This window comes from Mesoplodon densirostris, chromosome 6 (genome assembly GCF_025265405.1).
Source record: "Mesoplodon densirostris isolate mMesDen1 chromosome 6, mMesDen1 primary haplotype, whole genome shotgun sequence".
Taxonomy (NCBI): domain Eukaryota; kingdom Metazoa; phylum Chordata; class Mammalia; order Artiodactyla; family Ziphiidae; genus Mesoplodon; species Mesoplodon densirostris.
In genome coordinates this window covers 62,374,087-62,395,657 of record NC_082666.1, presented here as the reverse complement: position 1 = coordinate 62,395,657, position 21,571 = coordinate 62,374,087, and the positions used below count along the sequence as shown (strand labels likewise).

At 39.1% G+C, this 21,571-nt stretch overlaps 1 protein-coding gene across 2 annotated transcripts in view; it reads right to left on the bottom strand.

The window, feature by feature from the left end:
* TTC39B (tetratricopeptide repeat domain 39B) overlaps positions 1-21,571 on the bottom strand; it is a 128,249-nt gene that overhangs the window by 35,506 nt on the left and 71,172 nt on the right. For both annotated transcript variants that reach the window (XM_060102110.1, XM_060102112.1), the window contains 5 exons: positions 20,847-20,957; positions 17,490-17,621; positions 16,439-16,515; positions 10,908-10,975; positions 7,684-7,748 (listed from right to left, as the gene is read on the bottom strand). In XM_060102110.1, coding sequence (XP_059958093.1) covers positions 7,684-7,748; positions 10,908-10,975; positions 16,439-16,515; positions 17,490-17,621; positions 20,847-20,957 — 453 coding nt within the window. The remainder of the gene's footprint in view (positions 1-7,683; positions 7,749-10,907; positions 10,976-16,438; positions 16,516-17,489; positions 17,622-20,846; positions 20,958-21,571) is intronic.

The window sequence follows — 21,571 nt, the reverse complement described above, 5'->3', positions numbered from 1 at the left end:
ATTTTGGAGATTAATCCTTTGTCCATTGATTCATTTGCAAATATTTTCTCCCGTTCTGAGGGTTGTCTTTTCGTCTTGTTTATGGTTTCCTTTGCTGTGCAAAAGCTTTGAAGTTTCATTAGGTCCCATTTGTTTGTTTTTGTTTTTATTCCCATTACTCTAGGAGGTGGATCAAAAAAGAGCTTGCTGTGATTTATGTCAAAGAGTGTTCTTCCTATGTTTTCCACTAAGAGTTTTTTATAGTATCCAGTCTTACATTTAGGTCGCTAATCCATTTTGAGTTTATTTTTGTGTATGGTGTTAGGGAGTGTTCTAATTTCATTCTTTTACATGTAGCTGTCCAGTTTTCCCAGCACCACTTATTGAAGAGACTGTCTTTTCGCCATTGTATATCCTTGCCTCCTTTGTCATAGATTAGTTGACCATAGGTGCGTGGGTTTATCTCTGGGCTTGCTATCTTGTTCCATTGATCTATGTTTCTGGTTTTGTGCCAGTACCATATTGTCTTGATTACTATAGCTTTGTAGTATAGTCTGAAGTCAGGGAGTCTGATTCCTCCAGCTCCATTTTTTTCCCTCAAGACTGCTTTGGCTATTCGGGGTCTTTTGTGTCTCCATACAAATTTTAAGATTTATTGTTCTAGTTCCACAAAAGATGTCATTGGTAATTTGAAAGGGATTGCATTGACTCTGTAGATTGCTTTGGGTAGTATAGTCATTTTCACAATATTGATTCTTCCAATCCAAGAACATGATATAGCTCTCCATCTGTTGGTATCATCTTTAATTTCTTTCATTGGTGTCTTATAGTTTTCTGCATACAAGTCTTTTGTCTCCCAAGGTAAGTTTATTCCTAGGTATTTTATTCTTTTTGTTGCAATAGTAAATGGGAGTGTTTCCTTAATTTCTCTTTCAGATTTTTCATCATTAGTGTATAGGAATGAAAGATTTCTGTGCATTAATTTTGTATCCTGCAACTTTACCAAATTCATTGACTAGCTCTAGTAGTCTTCTGGTAGCATCTTTAGGATTCTCTATGTATAGCATCATGTCATCTGCAAACAGTGACAGTTTTACTTCTTCTTTTCCCATTTGTATTCCTTTTATTTCTTTTTCTTCTCTGATTGCCATGGCTAGGACTTCAAAACTATGTTGAATAATGGTGGTGAGAGTGGACATCCTTGTCTTGTTCCTGATCTTAGAGGAAATGCTCTCAGTTTTTCACCACTGAGAATCATGTTTGCTGTGGGTTTGTCGTATATGACCTTTATTATGTTGATGTAGGTTCCCTCTATGCCCACTTTCTGGAGAGTTTTTATCATAAATGGGTGTTGAATTTTGTCAAAAGCTTCTTCTGCATCTATTGAGATGATCATATGCTTTTTATTCTTCAATTTGTTAATATGGTGTATCACATTGATTGATTGGCATATATTGAAGAATCCTTGCATCCCTGGAATAAATCCCACTTGATCATGGTGTATGATCCTTTTAATGTGTTGTTGGATTCTGTTTGCTAGTATTCTGTTGAGGATTTTTGCATCTATATTCATCAGTGATATTGGTCTGTAATTTTTTTGTAGTATCTTTGGTTGGTTTTGGTATCAGGGTGATGGTGACCTCATAGAATGAGTTTGGGAGTGTTCCTTCCTCTGCAATTTTTTGGAAGAGTTTGAGAAGGATGGGTGCTAGCTCTTCTCTAAATGTTTGATAGAATTCACCTGTGAAGCCATCTGGTCCTGGACTTTTGTTTGTTGGAAGATTTTTAATCACAGTTTCAATTTCATTATTTGTGATTGGTCTGTTCATATTTTCTATTTCTTCCTGGTTCAGTCTTGGAAGGTTATACCTTTCTAAAAATTTGTCCATTTCTTCCGGGTTGTCCATTTTATTGGCATAGAGTTGCTTGTAGTAGTCTCTTAGGATGCTTTGTATTTTTGTGGTGTCTGTTGTAACTTTTCCTTTTTCATTCCTAATTTTATTGATTTGAGTCCTCTCCCTCTTTTTCTTGATGAGTCTGGCTAATGGTTTATCAATTTTGTTTATCTTTTCAAAGAGCCAGCTTTCAGTTTTATTGATCTTTGCTATTGTTTTCTTTGTTTCTATTTCATTTATTTCTGCTCTGATCTTTATGATTTCTTTCCTTCTGCTAACTTTGGGGGTTTTTTGTTCTTCTTTCTCTACTTCCTTTAGGTGTAAGGTTAGACTGTTTATTTGAGATTTTTCTTGTTTCTTGAGGTAGGCCTGTATAGCTATAAACATCCCTCTTAGAATTGTTTTTGCTGCATCCCATAGGTTTTGAATTGTCATGTTTTCATTGTCATTTGTCTCTAGGTATTTTTTGATTTCCTCTTTGATTTCTTCATTCATCTCTTGGTTGTTTAGTAATGTATTGTTTAGCCTCCATGTGTTTGTGGTTTTTTTCTTTTTTTACCCTGTAATTCATTTCTAATCTCATAGTGTTGTGGTCAGAAAAGATGCTTGATATAATTTCCGTTTTCTTAAATTTACTGAGGCTTGATTTGTGACCCAAGATGTGATCTATCCTAGAGAATGTTCCACGTGCACTTGAGAAGAAAGTGTAACCTGCTGTTTGTGGATGGAATGTCCTATAAATATCAATTAAATCTATCTGGTCTATTGTGTCATTTAAAGCTTGTGTTTCCTTATTAATTTTCTGTTTGGATGATCTGTGCATTTGTGTAAGTGAGGTGTTAAAGTCCCCCACTATTATTGTGTTACCTCGATTTCCTCTTTTAGAGCTGTTAGCAGTTGCCTTATGTATTGAGGTGCTCCTATGTTGCGTGCATATATATTTATAATTGCTATATCTTCTTCTTGGATTGATCCCTTGATCATTATGTAGTGTCCTTCCTTGTCTCTTGTAACATTCTTTATTTTAAAGTCTATTTTATCTGATATGAGTATTGCTACTCCAGCTTTCTTTTGATTTCCATTTGCATGGAATATCTTTTTCTATTCCCTCACTTTCAGTCTGTATGTGTCCCTAGGTCTGAAGTGGGTCTCTTGTAGACAGCATATATATGGGTCTTGTTTTTGTATCCATTCAGCAAGCCTGTGTCTTTTGGTTGGAGCATTTAATCCATTCATGTTTAAGGTAATTATTGATATGTATGTTCCAATGACCATTTGCTTAATTGTTTTGGGTTTGTTTTTGTAGGTGCTTTTCTTCTCTTGTGTTTCCCACTTAGAGAAGTTCCTTTAGCATTTGTTGTAGAGCTGGTTTGGTCGTGCTGAATTCTCATAGCTTTCGCTTGTCTGTAAAGATTTTGATTTCTCCAACGAATCTGAATGAGATTCTTGCTGGGTAGAGTAATCTTGGTTGTAGGTTCTTCCCTTTCATCACTTTAAGTATACCATGCCACTCCCTTCTGGCTTGTAGAGTTCCTGCTGAGAAATCAGCTGTTAACCTTATGGGAGTTCCCTTGTATGTTATTTGTCATTTTCCCCTTGCTGCTTTCAATAATTTTTCTTTGTGTTTAATTTTTGCCAGTTTGATTACTATGTGTCTCGGCGTGTTTCTCCTTGGGTTTATCCTGTATGGGACTCTCTGTGCTTCCTGGACTTGGGTGGCTATTTCCTTTTCCACGTTAGGAAAGTTTTTGACTATAATCTCTTCAAATATTTTCTCTGGTCCTTTCTCTCTCTCTTCTCCTTCTGGGACTCCTATAATACGAATGTTGTTGCATTTAATGTTGTCCCAGAGGTCTTTTAGGCTGTCTTCATTTCTTTTCATTCTTTTTTCTTTATTCTGTTCCGCAGCAGTGAATTCCACCATTCTGTCTTCCAGGTCACTTATCCGTTCTTCTGCCTCAGTTATTCTGCTATTGATTCCTTCTAGTGTAGGTTTCATTTCAGTTATTGTATTCTTCATCTCTGTTTGTTTGTTCTTTAATTCTTCTAGGTCTTTGTTAAACACTTCTTGCATCTTCTCAATCTTTGCCTCCATTCTTTTTCCGAGGTCCTGGATCATCTTCACTATCATTATTCTGAATTCTTTTTCTGAATGGTTGCCTATCTCCACTTCATTTAGTTGCTTTTCTGGGGTTTTATCTTGTTCCTTCATCTGGTACATAGCCCTCTGCCTTTTCATCTTGTCTATCTTTCTATGAATGTAGTTTTTGTTCCACAGGCTGCAGGACTGTAGTTATTCTTGCTTCTGCTGTCTGCCCTCTGGTGGATGAGGCTATCTAAGAGGCTTGTGCAAGTTTCCTGATGCCAATTTTTCCAAAACCATTTATTAAAGTACCCATATTTTCCCACTGATTTTAAAGAGATTTATGTATATATAGGTTTTTAGTATGCTTTGAATTCCCTGGTAAATGTATGTGTGTGTACATAGAAGTGCATGCACAATGTGCACACACGCATACATGCACACGCATGCACACGCACATACACACACACACACACACAAGCGTTTCTAAGCCCTATGTTCCATTCCACTGATATATATTTCTGTGCCATTACAAGACTATTTTAATTCCTTTGGTTTTTAAGTTTTGATGACTGAAAAAGCAATCAACTCTTTAACATTCTTTTATATCTTCTAAAAAACATTTCAAGAGGAAAAGTAAAAACAATATATCAGGTTCCCAAAATCCACTCCCTTCCAGGATTTTCAATGGAATATAATTTTATGAAATCATTTTGGGTAAAAGCATCTCTTAAAATACTAAATTTTCGTTCTGCTTCTAGTAATGGCAGGGTGGCTTATATTAGATTAACCCTCCCACGGATAACAATTATAAACTCTTGACAAAATGCAAAATACATATTTAAAATATATTGGTAGGCACTGGAAACTGAAAAAAAAAAAAGTAATGGGAAACTGGAGAAGGGTTGAAATTTGAAAAACGAGAACAACTCTTGAAGGGACCTTAAGTTTATATGGCTAGTCACCTGGAAGTACTCCCCAGTACACTTGGTGCGGGGTGCCTAGAACTTACACAGAAAGCCACAGTCTTATTGGCTTCAAAAGGAGCACAGAGTTCAAATCTGCCAGAGTATCTATAAGGTAATGGGGGAATTTTCAGATAGGAGAGAACCACATAGGAGGGAAACACCAAAATCAGTGTTAGAACTCCACTCAAATTCTTGGCTGATTCATGAACTATGTGAGCACTGGGGAAACTCCAAAGAAAAGCAGAGACAAGATAGAAGAAGTAATGGAACCAAGATTTCAGATGCAGTCCACTACCAAAGAGTAAGAGTATGGGCTCTAAGTCTAGTCAAGTCAAATACTTCCCAGAGCAAGAATCAGCACTACTCGGAGAAAGAAAACAGGACCTACAGAGTCTCTACAATGTATCACTATCTAGTGTACAATCAAAAAATTATTGACTTGAGAACAGAAAAACATGACATCTAGTCAGGAGAAAAAGCAGGCAATAGAAATTGACCCCAAGACAGCCCAGATGTTGAGATAATGTCTAATCTGAAGAAAACAATTTTTTTACATGGACAGCATCTCAGTGACCTATTGAACAAAATCAGGTAACTAACAAGTAATTAGGGTCTCAGAAGGAGAAAAGTGAGACTAGAGCAGAAAAAAATACTTGAAGAAATAATAGCTACACATTTCTCAAAGCCATACTTAAGCACATCAGTCAATGTGCTAAGAATCAAAAATACAAGTCTTCAAAGCAGCCAGAAGAAATGACAAATTACAGACAAGGGAACAATAATTAAAATAACAGCTGACTTATGATCAGAAACAACAGAGGTTATAATACAATGGATTGACAGTTTTAAAGGGGTAAAAAAATAAAAGAAAAAGGAAACCTTGTAACTCAAGAATACTATACTGAGCAAAAACAGCCTTCAAAAATAAAGATGTGGGCTTCCCTGGTGGCGCAGTGGTTGAGAGTCCGCCTGCCGATGCAGGGGACACGGGTTCGTGCCCCGGTCCAGGAAGATCCCACATGCCGCGGAGTGGCTGGGCCCGTGAGCCATGGCCACTGAGCCTGCGAGTCCGGAGCCTGTGCTCTGCAACAGGAGAGGCCACAACAGTGAGAGGCCCACGTACCGCAAAAAAATAAATAAATAAAAAATAAAGATGTTTTCAGGTAAATGAAACAGTGAGAATTGCTGAAAGTAGACACACACTGTAAGAAATCTTAAAAGAAATGCTTCAGTCTGAAATTAGACAGGAATGAATGAAGAACACCAAAAATGGTAAATATATGGGTTAATAGTGAAGACCATGACATAAAATTGTTTAAAGCAAAAGGTGGGGCCTCCCTGGTGGCGCAAGTGGTTAAGAGTCCGCCTGCCGATGCAGGGGATACGGGTTCGTGCCCCGGTCTGGGAGGATCCCATATGCCGCGGAGCGGCTGGGCCCGTGAGCCATGGCCGCTGGGCCTGCGCATCCGGAGCCTGTGCTCCGCAACGGGAGAGGCCACAACAGTGAGAGGCCCACATACCGCAAAAAGAAAAAAAAAAAAAAAAGCAAAAGGTGGGTACCACTCTGTGGGGTGTATAATATACATACGTGTACTATTGTAAGAATAGTATAAAAGACAACAGGTGGTAAATGAAACTATACTTTTGCAAAGTTCTTATATTTGTGCAATGGTACAATATTAACTCTAAGTTGACTATGATAAGTTAAGAAGGCTATTATAATCACTAGAGCAAACATTTAAAAAAAGTAAAGAGGGCTATAGCTAAGAAAACAATGGAAGGATTCCACTGGAATACATATACATATTTTTTTTAATTAAAGCAAAAGAAGGCGGAAAAATAAGGAGGGGGGGACAAATAAGGCAAAGGGAAAAAGCAAAATGGTATTCACAAGTGCAAACATATTAACTGTCACACTGAATAAAAAAGCAAGACCCAATTAAGCATGTTCACAAAAAATGCAAATTAAATATAAAAACAACGTTAGGTTTAAAGTAAAAGAATATATGCCATGCAAATACTAATTATAAAAAAGCACGAGTAGCTTTATTAATATCAGACAAAACAGATTTCAAGACAAGGAATATTATAAGGAGTTACGTAGGAACATTTTATAATGATGAAAGATTAATTCATTAGGAAGATAAAACAATTAAAATATATATAAGCCCAATAACAGAGGTTCTAAATATACAAAGCAAATACTGACAGAACTAAAGGGAGAAATGGATGACTCCAGAATCAAAGCTGAAGATTTTTAACTCTGTGAGTAAAGGATAGGACAACTAGATAAAAATCAGTAAGGATATAGAAGATGTGAATGACACTATGGTCCACTTTAATTGAACACCTGAATCACTGCAGACACTTCATTGGAGCAGTGATGTTCTAGTGTCTGGACCAAAGACATACCTGTACATACCTGTCATTTTAAATTTATAAATTGTTTTTAGGAGAGAGAAACTAAGATTATCTAATCAGAAATTATATAAGTACTTTTCTTTACAGATATTTTTCTTTTAAAACTGCATTTAAACTTAAATTGTGTTGTCTTATGGCATTGAATACACCTCAGTAAGCCAAAAATCAAGTGCATTTTTACCAACACCAAATTTTAAAAAACATAGTCATACTGACTGAGAACTTTGAAGTACAAAATGGTACATAGTACAAGAATCACTTAGAAACCACAAGAACGTGGTCAAAAAGGTACAAACCTTGTTAAAATATTTTTTATAAATCTTAATTTTTAACTTACTTATATATTTGGTAACTTGTTCTAATTTTGAGTCCACCTTTGATGAAGTTGATCATATTTTCATCCTGAAAACAATTAAATAATTAGATCATTTAGCAAAAGATTCTTAAACTGTCCCCACAGCTGTGTAGCTGCGTGATTAGAACAAAACACTATCTTTTGAGGATATGATTTTTAAATTAAAACATTCTTCTTGCTTTATATCTGAAATGATTTTTTATCATTTTTCTTCCAAGTTAGAGGACAACAAAAAGGAAACATTTCTTAAATCCTTGCATTACTTTAAGGATGTAAGGAAGTAGTCCTCATCAATTTGGGGCCATAAAGGTTAGTCCAAACGTACTTCAATAAACATCATCAACTACTGAGCAACTTTCTTCTGGGTTCAATGGAATTCAAAATGGCTGACTTTAAGGATATGCTCCAAGGACTTTCCTGTCTGTCTTACTCCAAGTAATGGGATTATGGTTTAGGGGGTACTTTAGCAGGCAGTCTATTTAACATTGTGGATTTCATTCATATACATTTCCAGACCACAAATAACTGATTTGGATTCTAAATTTGTTGTCACTAATATGAAATAATACTGTTTAGGGGAAAAAAGATCACTTCTCTTTGCCTGATGGTCATCAACCATAAAACTGGGGCAGCTGGCCTAAATGAATGACCTTTTTAGGGTGAGCATTCTAGGATTCCAAGAGTCTCTTATTAAAGCATATCAAATAACTGCTTGAAAGATGTTACTCTAATAGAAGGTGCTAATGGAGATAGTCCCGTGCTTTTCTAGTCCGTTAATATCAGAAGGATGCTCTGGTATTGATTTCCTGTGCACTTGAGCATCCTTCTGAAACAAAAGAAGAACTAATTTTAGTTTGTTAATGTCATCAATTACTTAAATACTTAATATTTAAATTATTAAAAGAATCAATAAATGTAAAATTCACTATGCAATTTAAATGTTTGTTTTCTGATTTTAAGGAATCCTCTGGTTACACAAGTTCCAATAATGGCCAGGAAAGAAGTTCTTAAATTGGATTAAAATCTGCCTCAAATAAGAATATTTCATTTCAGGATTCACCAAACATTTGCTGAATGCCTATTTTACAGCAGGCACCCAAACACAGAATCAGAAAAAAGCAACACAACTTGCTAAGGGATGGAGACATGCATGGATGGAGACATGTGGGGGATGTCATGACAGCACAAAGGTGGGCGGGGATGTGAAGAGGTCCACAAAAGCCTCCTGGAAGCATCAATGCTTAAAGCACACACATACACACACACACACACACACACACACACAAAAAGACTGGGAAGTAACCAGCTGAAGGAAAGAAGGCAAGGTAGGTATGAACTTTGCAAGCAAAAAAATAAAACAATGCTCAGGGAAGCATTAAAGATCCTGGTGTGCTTGGCTTGGCCATCTGTGCTTATATAACTCAGCACTGCTGCAGAAACCTACTGCAAAAAAGGGAATGACTAAGGAATAGAAAGCTACCTGTGTTGTACCTGTGCCACTCAAGTATGCAACATACCTGCCAGTAGCAGTTGAGGACACTGGTAAGAGGAGAGTGGGGAACTTGAGGGGAGATACCAGTTTGGTTAGAAAAAGCCTTCCCCATTTGTGATATTCTGATACAGAACCACTGCCATAGTCAATGAGGGCTACTAAATGCTGAAGCAGAGACATGACCAGGAGAAATTCTCATCTTTGAGAGGGTGCACAATTGCACAATGGAGAGTGAGCTGGAGGGAGGAGAAACTACAGACCGAAGGTCCCTGGGTTGCCATGCAGTCTAGGGAAGAGCTGACAAGCCCCCCACTAGAACAATTATAGTCAGAATAAAGAGGAAGAGACGGAGCTGATAAACCTTCAAAAGGTAAAAGCAGCATGACCACAAGCCTGGCTGGATACAGAGGCATGAGAAAGAGGGGAGCCATGGATATCTCCCAGACGTTGCACTACAAGCCCCCCAGACATAAAAAACAAAAAACTTTCAGATCAATGATTTTATTATCAAATTATCATTTGAAAAACACATCAGAAAAAACTGGGGGCCTCCGTGACTAGCCTTATGTTTACTGAGGCAGTAAGACTGTTGTTTTCAACCAGCCTTTATAATATGTGGGGTTTTAGGAAACAGGGCCCTACATCAGATTGACTTAATTTTACTTAACCAGAATCCAACCTAAGAGGTCACCCTCCAGAAAAAGAGAAAAGCAACTCTCAATTCAATGTAAATCATTGAGATTGAGGAAGATTTTCCATCTTACAGTTGAATTTCTGCCCCCTTACAATCTCCACCCCACTTCTACCCCACTTGTATCCATCACCGCCACCTGCGTGGCCACAATGTTAAAATCCGTATTTTTTAGAAGAACTGGAAGCTACAATGACAGGCAAGTACCGGTGGTAACAATTCCTAGAGGTGAAATTTAAATGCCCCATGAGAAAAGGAGTCATTGTTTTGTTTAGTGACTTGGTACGTGGGCCTCTCACTGTCGTGGCCTCTCCCATTGCGGAGCACAGGCTCCGGACGCGCAGGCTCAGCGGCCATGGCTCACGGGCCTAGCCGCTCCGCGGCATGTGGGATCTTCCCGGACCGGGGCACGAACCCGTGTCCCCTGCATTGGCAGGCGGACTCTCAACCACTGCGCCACCAGGGAAGCCCTGTTTAGTGACATTTTTTTAACTGCTCTTCCAAAATAAGAAATAAAAGAAAAGGGAATGAGAATACAATGAGCGGGGAAATAAAATCTGAGGTATACATGGGAAGTTTGGCTCTCGATGCATGCATAACTAAGCTTTGCTGAAGCATCTGATGCAAGAAGGGAACAGCCAAGGATGCTGAAGCCTCCTCCAGCCGGTCACTCCTGTGTGCAGCCCTCCACCATAAGCAAGCACAAAGAGGGATAACCTCACAGTCCTCGTACAGAGCAGCATCCTGAAATTAGGTGAGGTAGTTGCAAGACAGCTTCTTCAAAAGCCAGAGGTTCCCAATAAAGCGAAGTTCGAAACAGAATTTTAAGTACATTTGCGTAGGAAAAAAACAAACAAACCAGGGTCTTCTTTCAGCAAAAGTTTATCAGTAATAACAAATATCTTTCACTACAACTCTAAGTCAAAAGAACTGAAGCACTGACATAGAATGAGCCACATTTCTTCTATGTCGTACTTGGCAGGCTTCCCGGGCAATGCTGATTCTAAGCCAAATGTTCATTACCTGCACAAACGTGAGGGCTGCTTTCTGTAGGAGGCACTCGGCATAACAGATTTCGGCATGCATTTCCTCTATTAAAAACAAATAAAAATATATTAAGGAAAATCCCATATCCACCGTAATTGCTCTGAGATGTTCAGAAAAAACGGGTAGATAAATGAGCCCAAGGGAGACAATAAAAACCTAGGTTGCTTTGGTGCTTCCATAAAAGTGGAATGATGACCTCAGTTCTCAGGCCCTCAGCAAGAATTTTCCAGAATGCATGAAATGTTTGGGGGGAGTTATCTTTGCCTCCATTCACATATAACTGCCAAGAGTCAGGCCCTTGGTGTCAAAGACCCAAACTCAGCTCACCAAAATGTAAAAACCAAAATGTAAAAGCACTTCTTGGAAAAAAGGAAACCACTTATCTGTTAACTTAACGGGAACAGGCAAGTTAAACACAGTTATAGATTGGAAATCTAATTTAAATATACTAATTCTAGCTTCTAAAACATGAAGGCATGATAGTCATGACAATGGTTAGGCATGCTATTAACTTGAAGAGAAAGCAGTAATTCCCTAGGGTTCTAGGAAAAAGAACTGGCCTGCGTGCCCAACTCATGACTCCTCATTCAGGGATGACTTGATGTAAAAAAGTCACACTAGCACAGTTTGGGGCTATTTGGATCACTGAGATATCTAGTGCAGGAACAAGGCACTCACAAAAGGGCTACATAAAACTACGTATGTATCCTTGGGACACGTGGAGTGCCCCAAAACACGTGGCCTATCTTCCTAAACAGTCCATGATACCTGCAGAGATTGGGGAAGGAGAAATCTTTGCATTTTCTTTTTTTTTTTTTTTTTTTTTTGCATAAACAAAATCAGCAGATTCCCGTTTTATCCATGGGATGCAAACTGGTGTGTTATTTAAGTAAATGAGCTTTGGGGTACTTCACGGCCTAGGTGGCAGGGAAGGCCCTGCCACGTGCTAGTTGTAGAACCTCGAGCAAGTTACCCTCCCTCTCTCTGCTGGTTTCCTTGTTCCTGAAGTCCAGCTAATGACATCTCTACCTCAGAGCTGAAGAATTCAACCAGGTGCTACCTGTGAAGCTCACTGGGCAGAGTAAGCCCTCGATGCATCAGCTAATTTCACTAAGATTACTGCCCTTGGTCCATGTCATGCTTTTTGCCAAAAGTTCAGGAAGTAGAACATCTTTATGTGATGTAAGTAACTGAAAAACGGGGTATCTCTGTGTTAATGGGAACATTGTTGAATCTAACTGGATAAGAACTAGTGCTTTATTTCTTTCACTTACACACACAGGACCCCTCCCGACCACACACACACACACACACACACACACACACTACTAGTTCTCACAAACAGGTTCACCTTCCTGCCACGCTCATGTTCCAAAGGCTGATTTACAAAGAAGCAACAATGCAACTAAGATCTTCCAACAGCACGCATAAGATGGGGCCAGACACACAACAGGCCAAACTTGAGGAGCTGTGGCCTCTGCGCAGTCTAGCAGCATCAGCAGCCAGAGTCTCCGTCCTTCGGAACACCTCACCTCAAAGTGCTCCCCTGAATTTTCTCCGTGTGTTCAGTGGGAGAAAAACTGGTAACTTTTATTTTTACAGACTCACTTGAATATCCTCTTTCCAGGGAAACTTGTAACAAAGTGGGAACTGTTAGTAATTATTCACTTTGAAAGCCTGCTCAGTAACCCAGATGGCTGGCTTGGGGCGTGTGCCAAGAAGGGGGTGAAGTGGCTGCTGGGAGAGAACCAACACGAGCAAAGGCAAGGAGCACCGAGCCCTGCGTGGCAAGTCCAGCGGTGCACCTTTGGCTGAAGCACGAGGTGTGCACAGGGAGGAGTGGGCAATGAGCCTGGAAACGTAAGTTGGGGCTGAATTATGGACGACCTTGAATATCAGAGTCTGGGCTTCCTTTGGTAGACAATGGTGAGTCCTTGCAGAGATCTGAGCAGAAGGGCAGATGGATCAGAGTTAAGCTAAAGATGGACAAGTCAAAGAGCAGCACAAATGACGTAACAAGAAGCCAGAGATAAAAGGGAAGAAAGTTTGAACTCTGTATTCTGCGTGTAAGGAATCTTCATATTAAATTCCTTGCACATCCTAAGCACTGTATATAAACGTCGGTTTTTAAAGGCAGTTTGAAAGCCATTTAGGGTAATATGCCAGCCATAAGGAAGGAAGAATGGGTGTGTCCCATGTTAAACCCACAAAAAAGTTTAATTAAATATCCTCTCTCCTGCAGAAAACCAGCCATTCAAGGATGGAAATGGAAATTACCAAGAGGAAAAACAAAGTGCACCCTAAATCCACAATGTTTTGACATGCTCCCTTGAACACAAAGTCTGTTTGGGTTGCAGCAACAGCCAAACTCATTAGGAATAAATGCAATTTAATTTATAAAAGTCTTATTTCTTCACTCTGATTGATTTATATTGGGCAGCCCTTAGCTCTCGAAATTAGACATTTGGCATTTACAAATAGGTACCTACCAGAACATCTTTTAATTATAAATTCTTCAGTTCACTGAAGGAAATATCTTCATTATGCACTGAAGTGTCAGCTAAGCATGCCTTCAGACATAAAAGTCTAAATAAACCTTATTTCAGAATAGGTTAAAGTCACAGCCTGATTTATTTTCATAATTTTTCAATTAAGACCTTAGTTTTTAAGAGCAGTTTTAGGTTCACAGAAAAATTGAGGGGAAGGTACAGAGATTTCCCATATATCCCTTTCCCCCCAAATACGCATAACCTCTCCCATTATCAACATGCCCTCCAAAGTGGTACATTTGTTACAAGTGACAAACCTCCACTGACACATCATAATTACCCGAAGTCCGCAGTTTACATTAGCATTCACTCTTGGTGTTGCACATTCTATGGGTTTGGACAAACGTATAATGACATGTATCTATCATTATGGTATCAGTATTTTTCACTGCCCTAAAAATTCTCTGTGCTCCACCTATTCATCCCCTGGCAACCATTGATCTTTTTACTGTCTCCATAGTTTTGCCTTTTCCAGAATCTTATATGCTTGGAATCATACAGTAGGTTGCCTTTTCAGATTGGTGTCTTTCACTTAGGAATATGCATTTGAGGCTCCTACACGTCTTTTCATGGCTTGATAGCTCATTTCTTTTTAGCACTGAATAATATTCCACTGTCTGGATGTACCACACTTTATTATTTATCCATTCACCTATTGAAGGACAAGTTCTGAATAAAGCTGCCATAAACATTCATTTGCAGATTTTGGGGTTAACACAAGTTTTCCGCTCCTAGTTTTGTAAGAAACTACCATACTATCTTCCAAAGTGGCTGCACCATTTGCATTCCCACCAGTCATGAATGAGAGTTCCTGTTCCTCCACATCCTCACCAACATTTGGTGTTGTCAGTGTTCCAGATTTTGGACACTCTCATAGGTGTGTAGTGGTATCTCATTGCTGTTTATTTTTCAATACTTCTAAATATGCCATGCCCAAAGACAGAATAAAAAGATAAGAACAGTACCATCTATTTTCAAGATGTCTAACATAGAAATAATTCAACATTTCCTTCATCCATATGTGACACATTTCATGCCCTTTTCTACCCAACTACAGGAGAAGGTGTGGGGTATGTGGCTTAGGGAAAGGCAGATCGGGTTTGAACTCTGCTCTGCTAAGCAGGTAATCTTGGACCATTTGTCAAATCTCTCTGAACATCACTTTCTAGTCTATAAAAAGGAGGTTACACAGGTTACATTGGACAATGCTAAGGAAAGCATCAAGGACAGTGTCTCACACATAGAGAGTGCCTTTAAAAAATGGGGCATTATCATTATTATGTTTTAAGTTATTATTATTATTCATATTTATACCAATAATACCATGCCATTCTTTTGTAAACTAAGGTTAAAAAAGAATCTCAAATGCCAGGCTTTATATTGCAAAGAAAAAGGGAGGCAGGGGGAAATGGGCCATGGGAGAGAAGCCATACAGAGGAAAACAGAAGAATATAAATGAGTCAAATTTCTTTGGGGCCCATTTAATTTCCCACTGACCTACTTTAGTGGACTTTAGGTCTCCTGGGGCCAATTTACATAAATGGCCCTAAGATGAAAAATATGAAAACATAGTCTATCTGAAATCAAGGGGATAAATAAACTCTTAAGGGCCCTTGGAGGTCAGTTTCTGGAGAAAAAGATGATGGGCTTCAGCTGCCTGGAGGGACCAGTGAAATCCACTCTGCCGTATGACAGCTGCAGGGCCAGCATCATACCTTTTGGAACAAGTCTTGTAATCCTCTCCTGTTATCAACACTCTAGTGAGCCCAAGTTCTCCAATGTCCATAACAAGTTGATAATACTCTTCTAACAAAGCAAACAAAACTTCATAATGAAACACACTCAAAAATGTGTCTGGCACACACTTGACCACTAGGAATGACAGACAGCAGTATCCAGAATTGCTCCTGCCTTAATCGGCTACAGCTACTTTAACGATTTTGTGTTACCTCTTCCAGAGAACAAATTTGACAATGACAGCACAGGCACAAATGCTCCTTGGATGGCAGCAGCTTTACTCTACAATGGCCTCATTTGAAAGATGTTATTTTTTCTTCTACAGGTGTACTGGGATGCTCCTTTCTTATAAACCATCCTGACTAGAGAATAACACTAATAAAACAGGGCTGATCATAGAACTTCTGCCCTAATCTCTGTGGAATATCAAGCAATTGACAGCAAAAGGAGTCATTTCCTCCCAGCCATTTGATCAAATGCTGCAGACATTCCTGGATTCTTGAATATTCCTAAATGTCCACAAACCAAACATCTTCCATACTGTGAAACATCATCATTATTTTAAAGGTATCAAAATTACTTTGACCTTGAGGAAAAAATTAATAGCTTGTGGAAAAATAGAAACTTTTGTACATGGGTGGTATAAGAATATAAACGGACCTAATTTTTTGCAGAAAAAATTGTCAATATCTATAAATGTTTTCTATTTTCAAATAGTCCCAGTAATTCCACTTCTAGCAATCTATCCTATGAAATACTTACAAAAATGCATGAAGACATTATTTGTAATAGCGAGAAAAACAATGTAACTGCCCTTCAATAGAGACAAAGTAAGTAACTGATGGCACCTGTCCTAAGGAATAGCTATTAAATAGAATGAAGTACAATTTATATGTCTTGACATGGAAAAAGTCAATTGCCAAAAATTACATTGTAGCATAACATGTATCACATGATTCTACATTAGCAAAAAATGAAAAATACATGAAAAACTACAAAAATCCTATGTGTACCTTCTGTATATATTTGTACATGTACACAGAAAAGTCTGCAAGGCTTGAAAACCAACTATTAACAGTGGTTACTTCTAGAGGGTGAGTATGATGGGGCAGAGAAAAAGACATTCCATTTACTTTAAATTATACATGTAAGTGCTGAATTTTATGATCATGACCATATTTTAGTTTTTCAAAGGAAAAAACCCTTTTAAATGCTTCTTACCTTCAGTCAGCTGTTCCAATGATCCTCTAGAAAGAAGACTTGAGAAAGATTCTACGACTGTGCATTTTTTCCTGTATCTGCAGAGAATAAGTAGAAGGGGAGATGGGAAGTAGAAAGAAAAAAATAACAATAATCAAGCTCATTTTCATTTGACATTCATTTCAGTCACAATCACACCAAAGAGTCACCAAAACAGAACTCTAAACCCTAAAATCTCTGGGGCAGAGACCACCCTTTTGAACCCTGCACATCTAGCTCCCAGCACTGGCATCCTGTGGGCATTTAATCCAAGCTTACTGAACAAGTGCATGGACAAACATACACATAATAGTCAATACTAACCCTGTCATGCACCTTCCCTGATCTCTATGGCTAAAATCAGTATTTCTGTTGTTAAGGGTCACCTCGCCACGGGTTAAGAATGGAGTTAGGGTGCAGTGTTTGGAAACTCTCTTCCCTTGAGGGGCTGGAAACATAATTACAAGAGGACATAATTTCAGCAATGTTAAAATTCACCAATGCTAGTTAACAGCTTTTGCTAGGAGCTTCCTATACACACAAAGATTAAAATAAAAATGAAATCCCATGTCATTTCCACCAAGTAAAAGTGTTTAAATATATCCATTTAGACAAATAAAAGACTCCCGTCTGACTTTGCAGCATTTCCCATATAAAAGAAGAATGCTCCTTGCTTGGCCGGGCTTGGCATGTGGTACCTAAACGCTCCACCAGGGGGACCCCGAGAGATGCTTGCTGCTAATCCCACTGAAATCCTCAGCCCTTCTTGGTAAGTTCAAGTACCAACGAGAAAAGTGGAAGATATAGATGCCACGTGTTCCGCCATCCCAGCATCCTACTATAACTCTTTAGTGGAAATATTTTTATCTCCCGTACATAAAACTACTTGAGGCCAGAAACCTGTGATGCTCAAGTCCTTTTGTATAACCGTGGCCAACTTCCAACAGAGCTCTCAGTCAGGCTAAGTGCATTTTGTCACACAGACAGAAAGGTTTGTAGGCGTGTCTCAAGTATTTAATTACTCAGCTCATACTTTTGGCAGGTTTGTAAGGCGTCCTTCATGGCAGAAATGCCATTTTGGATGTCCTGTTGCTCGAAGGTCATGACGGCCTGTAGCACCACAATGGTACTGTAGCCCAAGGCATGGTACATGCTCTCCTTAGCCCTGGGGAGAACACAGAAATTACTACATTTCAATTCAACTGAAAAGCATTCAGGTCTCATCTGAAACTAATCACAAGAAATTCTAGTAAATCCATGACGTGACTTTCACAGTAACAACTTTTACTCCTTCACCATGGTCACTGAAATAATATGGACTATGAAAGACATGCCCTAAAGAACTCAAACTCTGAGGACTTGCCAATTCAAGCCCAAGCAGGCAGCACGAAACTTTCCAGGTTGAAGCAGAGTGCGGCATACGCTGTTCCCTGTTTGAGCACAAGGGGGCAGCCTGCTGACTCATTTCCTAGAAAATGTTTCAAAGCAAACCCAATTTTTCCCAGTTGTACAAGAAGCAGTGTACCATCTTTTGCTCTGAAATAAGTGCTAAAATAAAGGCCACTGGAAATATAGTTTGTGACAGAGAAATTCTGATATGTTTTTTGAAAGGTAAGTCTTGTTTAAAATCATCCCCTCCCTTCTCCCAGCCAGAGGCCACGAGGAAGCAAGATTTTTGCAATAAGTTAGGTCAGCCACAAAGGGCCCAGACAAAAATTCATGGTAGATCCCTTACCAAATCTAATCCCATTATCTGGGAATCCTGATTAAAGTTCTGGATAATTCAAATTATCAAGTTATCTGTTCGATTCTTAAGGACATTCAGCCCAAATGGATGGCACATCCCAGACTCTCAGGCTATGAAAACCTCACCATCTCTTTCCTCAAAACTTCTCAAGCTATGTTAATTCGTTATTTATAAGATCTACAATATTAATGCATGGTTTTATTTTTAATTCAAATACATTTTTAAAATACTTTTTTTTTTTTTTTTTTTTTTGCTGCTCTGCAAAACAAATACAAGCCACAGTATACTTTCCCCCCAAGAAAGAGTCTAAACATCCTTTGGTAATTTGCAGTTAGTCCCAAACAGTGAGGGCACTGGCTATTCAAAAAAAGAAAAAAGAAAGAAAGAAAAAAAAGGAATAAGAGGAGCCCAAAGTGAATCAGCAATTGTGGTTTTAAACCTCCCGTTTAAAAAAAAAATTTTTTTTATTGAAGTGTAGTTGATTTACAATGTTGTATAAACCCCACATTTTAAACCAAAAGCTTCTCCAAGGGAAAAAAGTATTCAAGTGGGAAAAACGTATGTTTAACAGTGAAACATGCATAAAGATCAGAGAATATAAAACTTGACTAAGTGTAAGACTGTCATTTATTTTCATTCCATATTATGACCAGCTGGGTGTCAGTGGAGGAGAAAAAATGGAGACTTTTTGAATAAAAAACAAAGGAGACAGGCAGGCAGATTGAGAGAGGAGAGACAAGGAGAGAACAACAGGCAGAGAGAGAAATAGAGGGAGGGAGAAAGGAAGACAGAGGGATATAGAGACAGAAGATGAAGAGACAGACAGACAGAGAGAGGTCTGAAGGACTAAGAAGGACAGAAGGAAAAAGGCAGATACAGGCAAGGTAGAGCAGTGGTCCCCAACCTTTTTGCACCAGGGACCAGTTTCGTGGAAGACAATTTTTCCACGAACAAGAGGGGTTGGGGTGGGGGGGGTTCTGGGTGATTCAAGCGCATTGATTTATTATGGTCTCTGGGCAGTCAAACCTCTCTGCTAATGACAATCTGTATTTGCAGCCGTTCCCCAGTGCTAGCATCACCCCTCAGCTCCACCTCAGATCATCAGGCATTAGATTCTCATAAGGAGCGTGCAACCTAGATCTCTCACATGCGCAGTTCACAGTAGGGTTCGCGCTCCTACAAGAATCTGATGCCACCACTGACCTGACAGGAAGCAGAGCTCAGGTGGTAATGTGAGCAATGGGGAGTGGCTGTAAATACAGATGAAGCTTCACTCTCTCACCCGCCACTCACCTCCTGCTGTGCGGCCCAGTTCCTAACACACCCCAGACCAGTACCCGTCTGTGGCCCGGGAGTTGGGAACCCCTGAGGTAGAGGATGCGAGACAAGCATTGGGTGGAGACAGCCCTGGGCAATTATCACAGGACTTCACCATCTATTTTATCATCTGTTCTTAACCTCTGAAATGCTAACTGATCGCAGCTCTTCTAAGTCTGAGAATTACCACAGCCTCAGTAGGCACATTAATTTCTAAGATTCAAAGGCAATGAGCAGAGTCACATCACCCTGCTCACCCTACAGACTCCTCAAAGGAATGAGAGTCCCACTCTGTGCCCACGTAAATGTCTTGAAATTATTATCTGAGGTCTAAGCTTCATCCAAGGAAGACACTGTGTTTGGAGGCACAAGGTAAGATTATTCCTGCCGAGCTCTAGTCACACTGTACAGGTGGACAATGGGGTCAAAGTGAGGCCTAGTAAGAAGGCTAAGCATAGGTTTTGCTGCCACATCATCAGAATTAACAGGTTCTATGAATTGAAATGAAACTGCCTAAGTGATTTATCACATAAATAGGGAGTCCCAGTAAGATTTTTATTATCTTAAATTTCTTTTTAGCATCTGAGATGACCATATTTTAGTTCTTCCCACACCCGTTTCTTTTCTTTTTTTAAATTTATTTATCTTATTTATTTATTTTTGGCTGCACTGGGTCTTCGTCGCTGGGCACGGGCTTTTCTCTAGTTGTGGCGAGCAGGGGCTACTCTTTGTTGCGGTGAGCATGCCTCTCATTGTAGTGGCTTCTCCTGTTGCAGAGCACAGGCTCTAGGCACACGGACTCAGTAGTTGTGGCTCCCGGGCTCTAGAGCGCAGGCTCAGTAGTTGTGGCTCACAGGCTTATTTGCTCAGCGGTATGTGGGATCTTCCCAGACAAGGGATCAAACCCCTGTCCCCTACATTGGCAGGTGGATTCTTAACCACTGCGCCACCAGGGACATCCACCCATGCCCATTTCAAAAGAAACTTTTCTCAATGATATTTAAGTTTCAGAGGAATATCCATAAAAATATTTCACTGAAGAAAGCCAAATGAAGCTCTATGAAACTAATAAGATGACACTATTTGAACAAGTATAGACATTAAGATAGGAGAAAGAATCAGAAATGCTCTACTAATTAAAGTTGAAACGACAGATTTCTTAACTGGATATTAAAACTAATCAACATTTAGGGGTCTCAACCAAATTAGTTTATAAATATTCAGGAGGAAGTGCAGAAAAATTAACTGACAAGAATGACATCAGAGACAGAATCATCAAAAGCATCCAAAAAATATATTTTATCTAAAAGAAATAAAGTTAATTACCATGGTCGAAGCAATTCTAAGGCATCTGTAAATTTGTTACTTAGAAATAAGTTCAGTGCCATTGCACATTCTTCCAGGCCACTCCTGAGATCCACCTTGGTTGACAGTGACCTAAAGATCAAGAAAAAAATACACAGAATTTCTACAGTTTTTACTTTATCAAGTTGTCACAGGGAGTGTGTGTGTGTGTGTGTGTGTGTGTGTGTGTACACTTTGGAGACAGAAGGACAGGCTGGAATTCTACTCTGTCACTTACTAGCTGTGTCTCTAACCTCTGGGAACTTGACTTTCTCACCTGTAAAATGGGAACACCACCAACTACTTCATGGGGCTGTTTTGAAGATGGAACAAATTGACAAATAATGATCATAGCAGGCACTTAGTAAATGATAGTCCCCCCATCACTCCGAAGACCACAAGTGTAGGAACTACATCTATTCATGAGTGGGAGCAGAGGTTATTTTGTTTTAGTTTGATTATGTAGGGGTAAGAATGTATGTCAGTGGAAAACTGCATCGTCTAAAATCTAAAGAAGACCCTGCCAGGTTATTTGTTTTTGATTCCACAGGAACTATCTTACAGCTCTGTAAATTATACGTAACTGATATCAATACAAAATAACTGTTGTCTATAGACCCGTGTTAAAAAAGAGACAACGGGCCCAATCATCAAAAAAATCTACAAACAATAAATGCTGGAGAGGGTGTGGAGAAAAGGGAAACCCT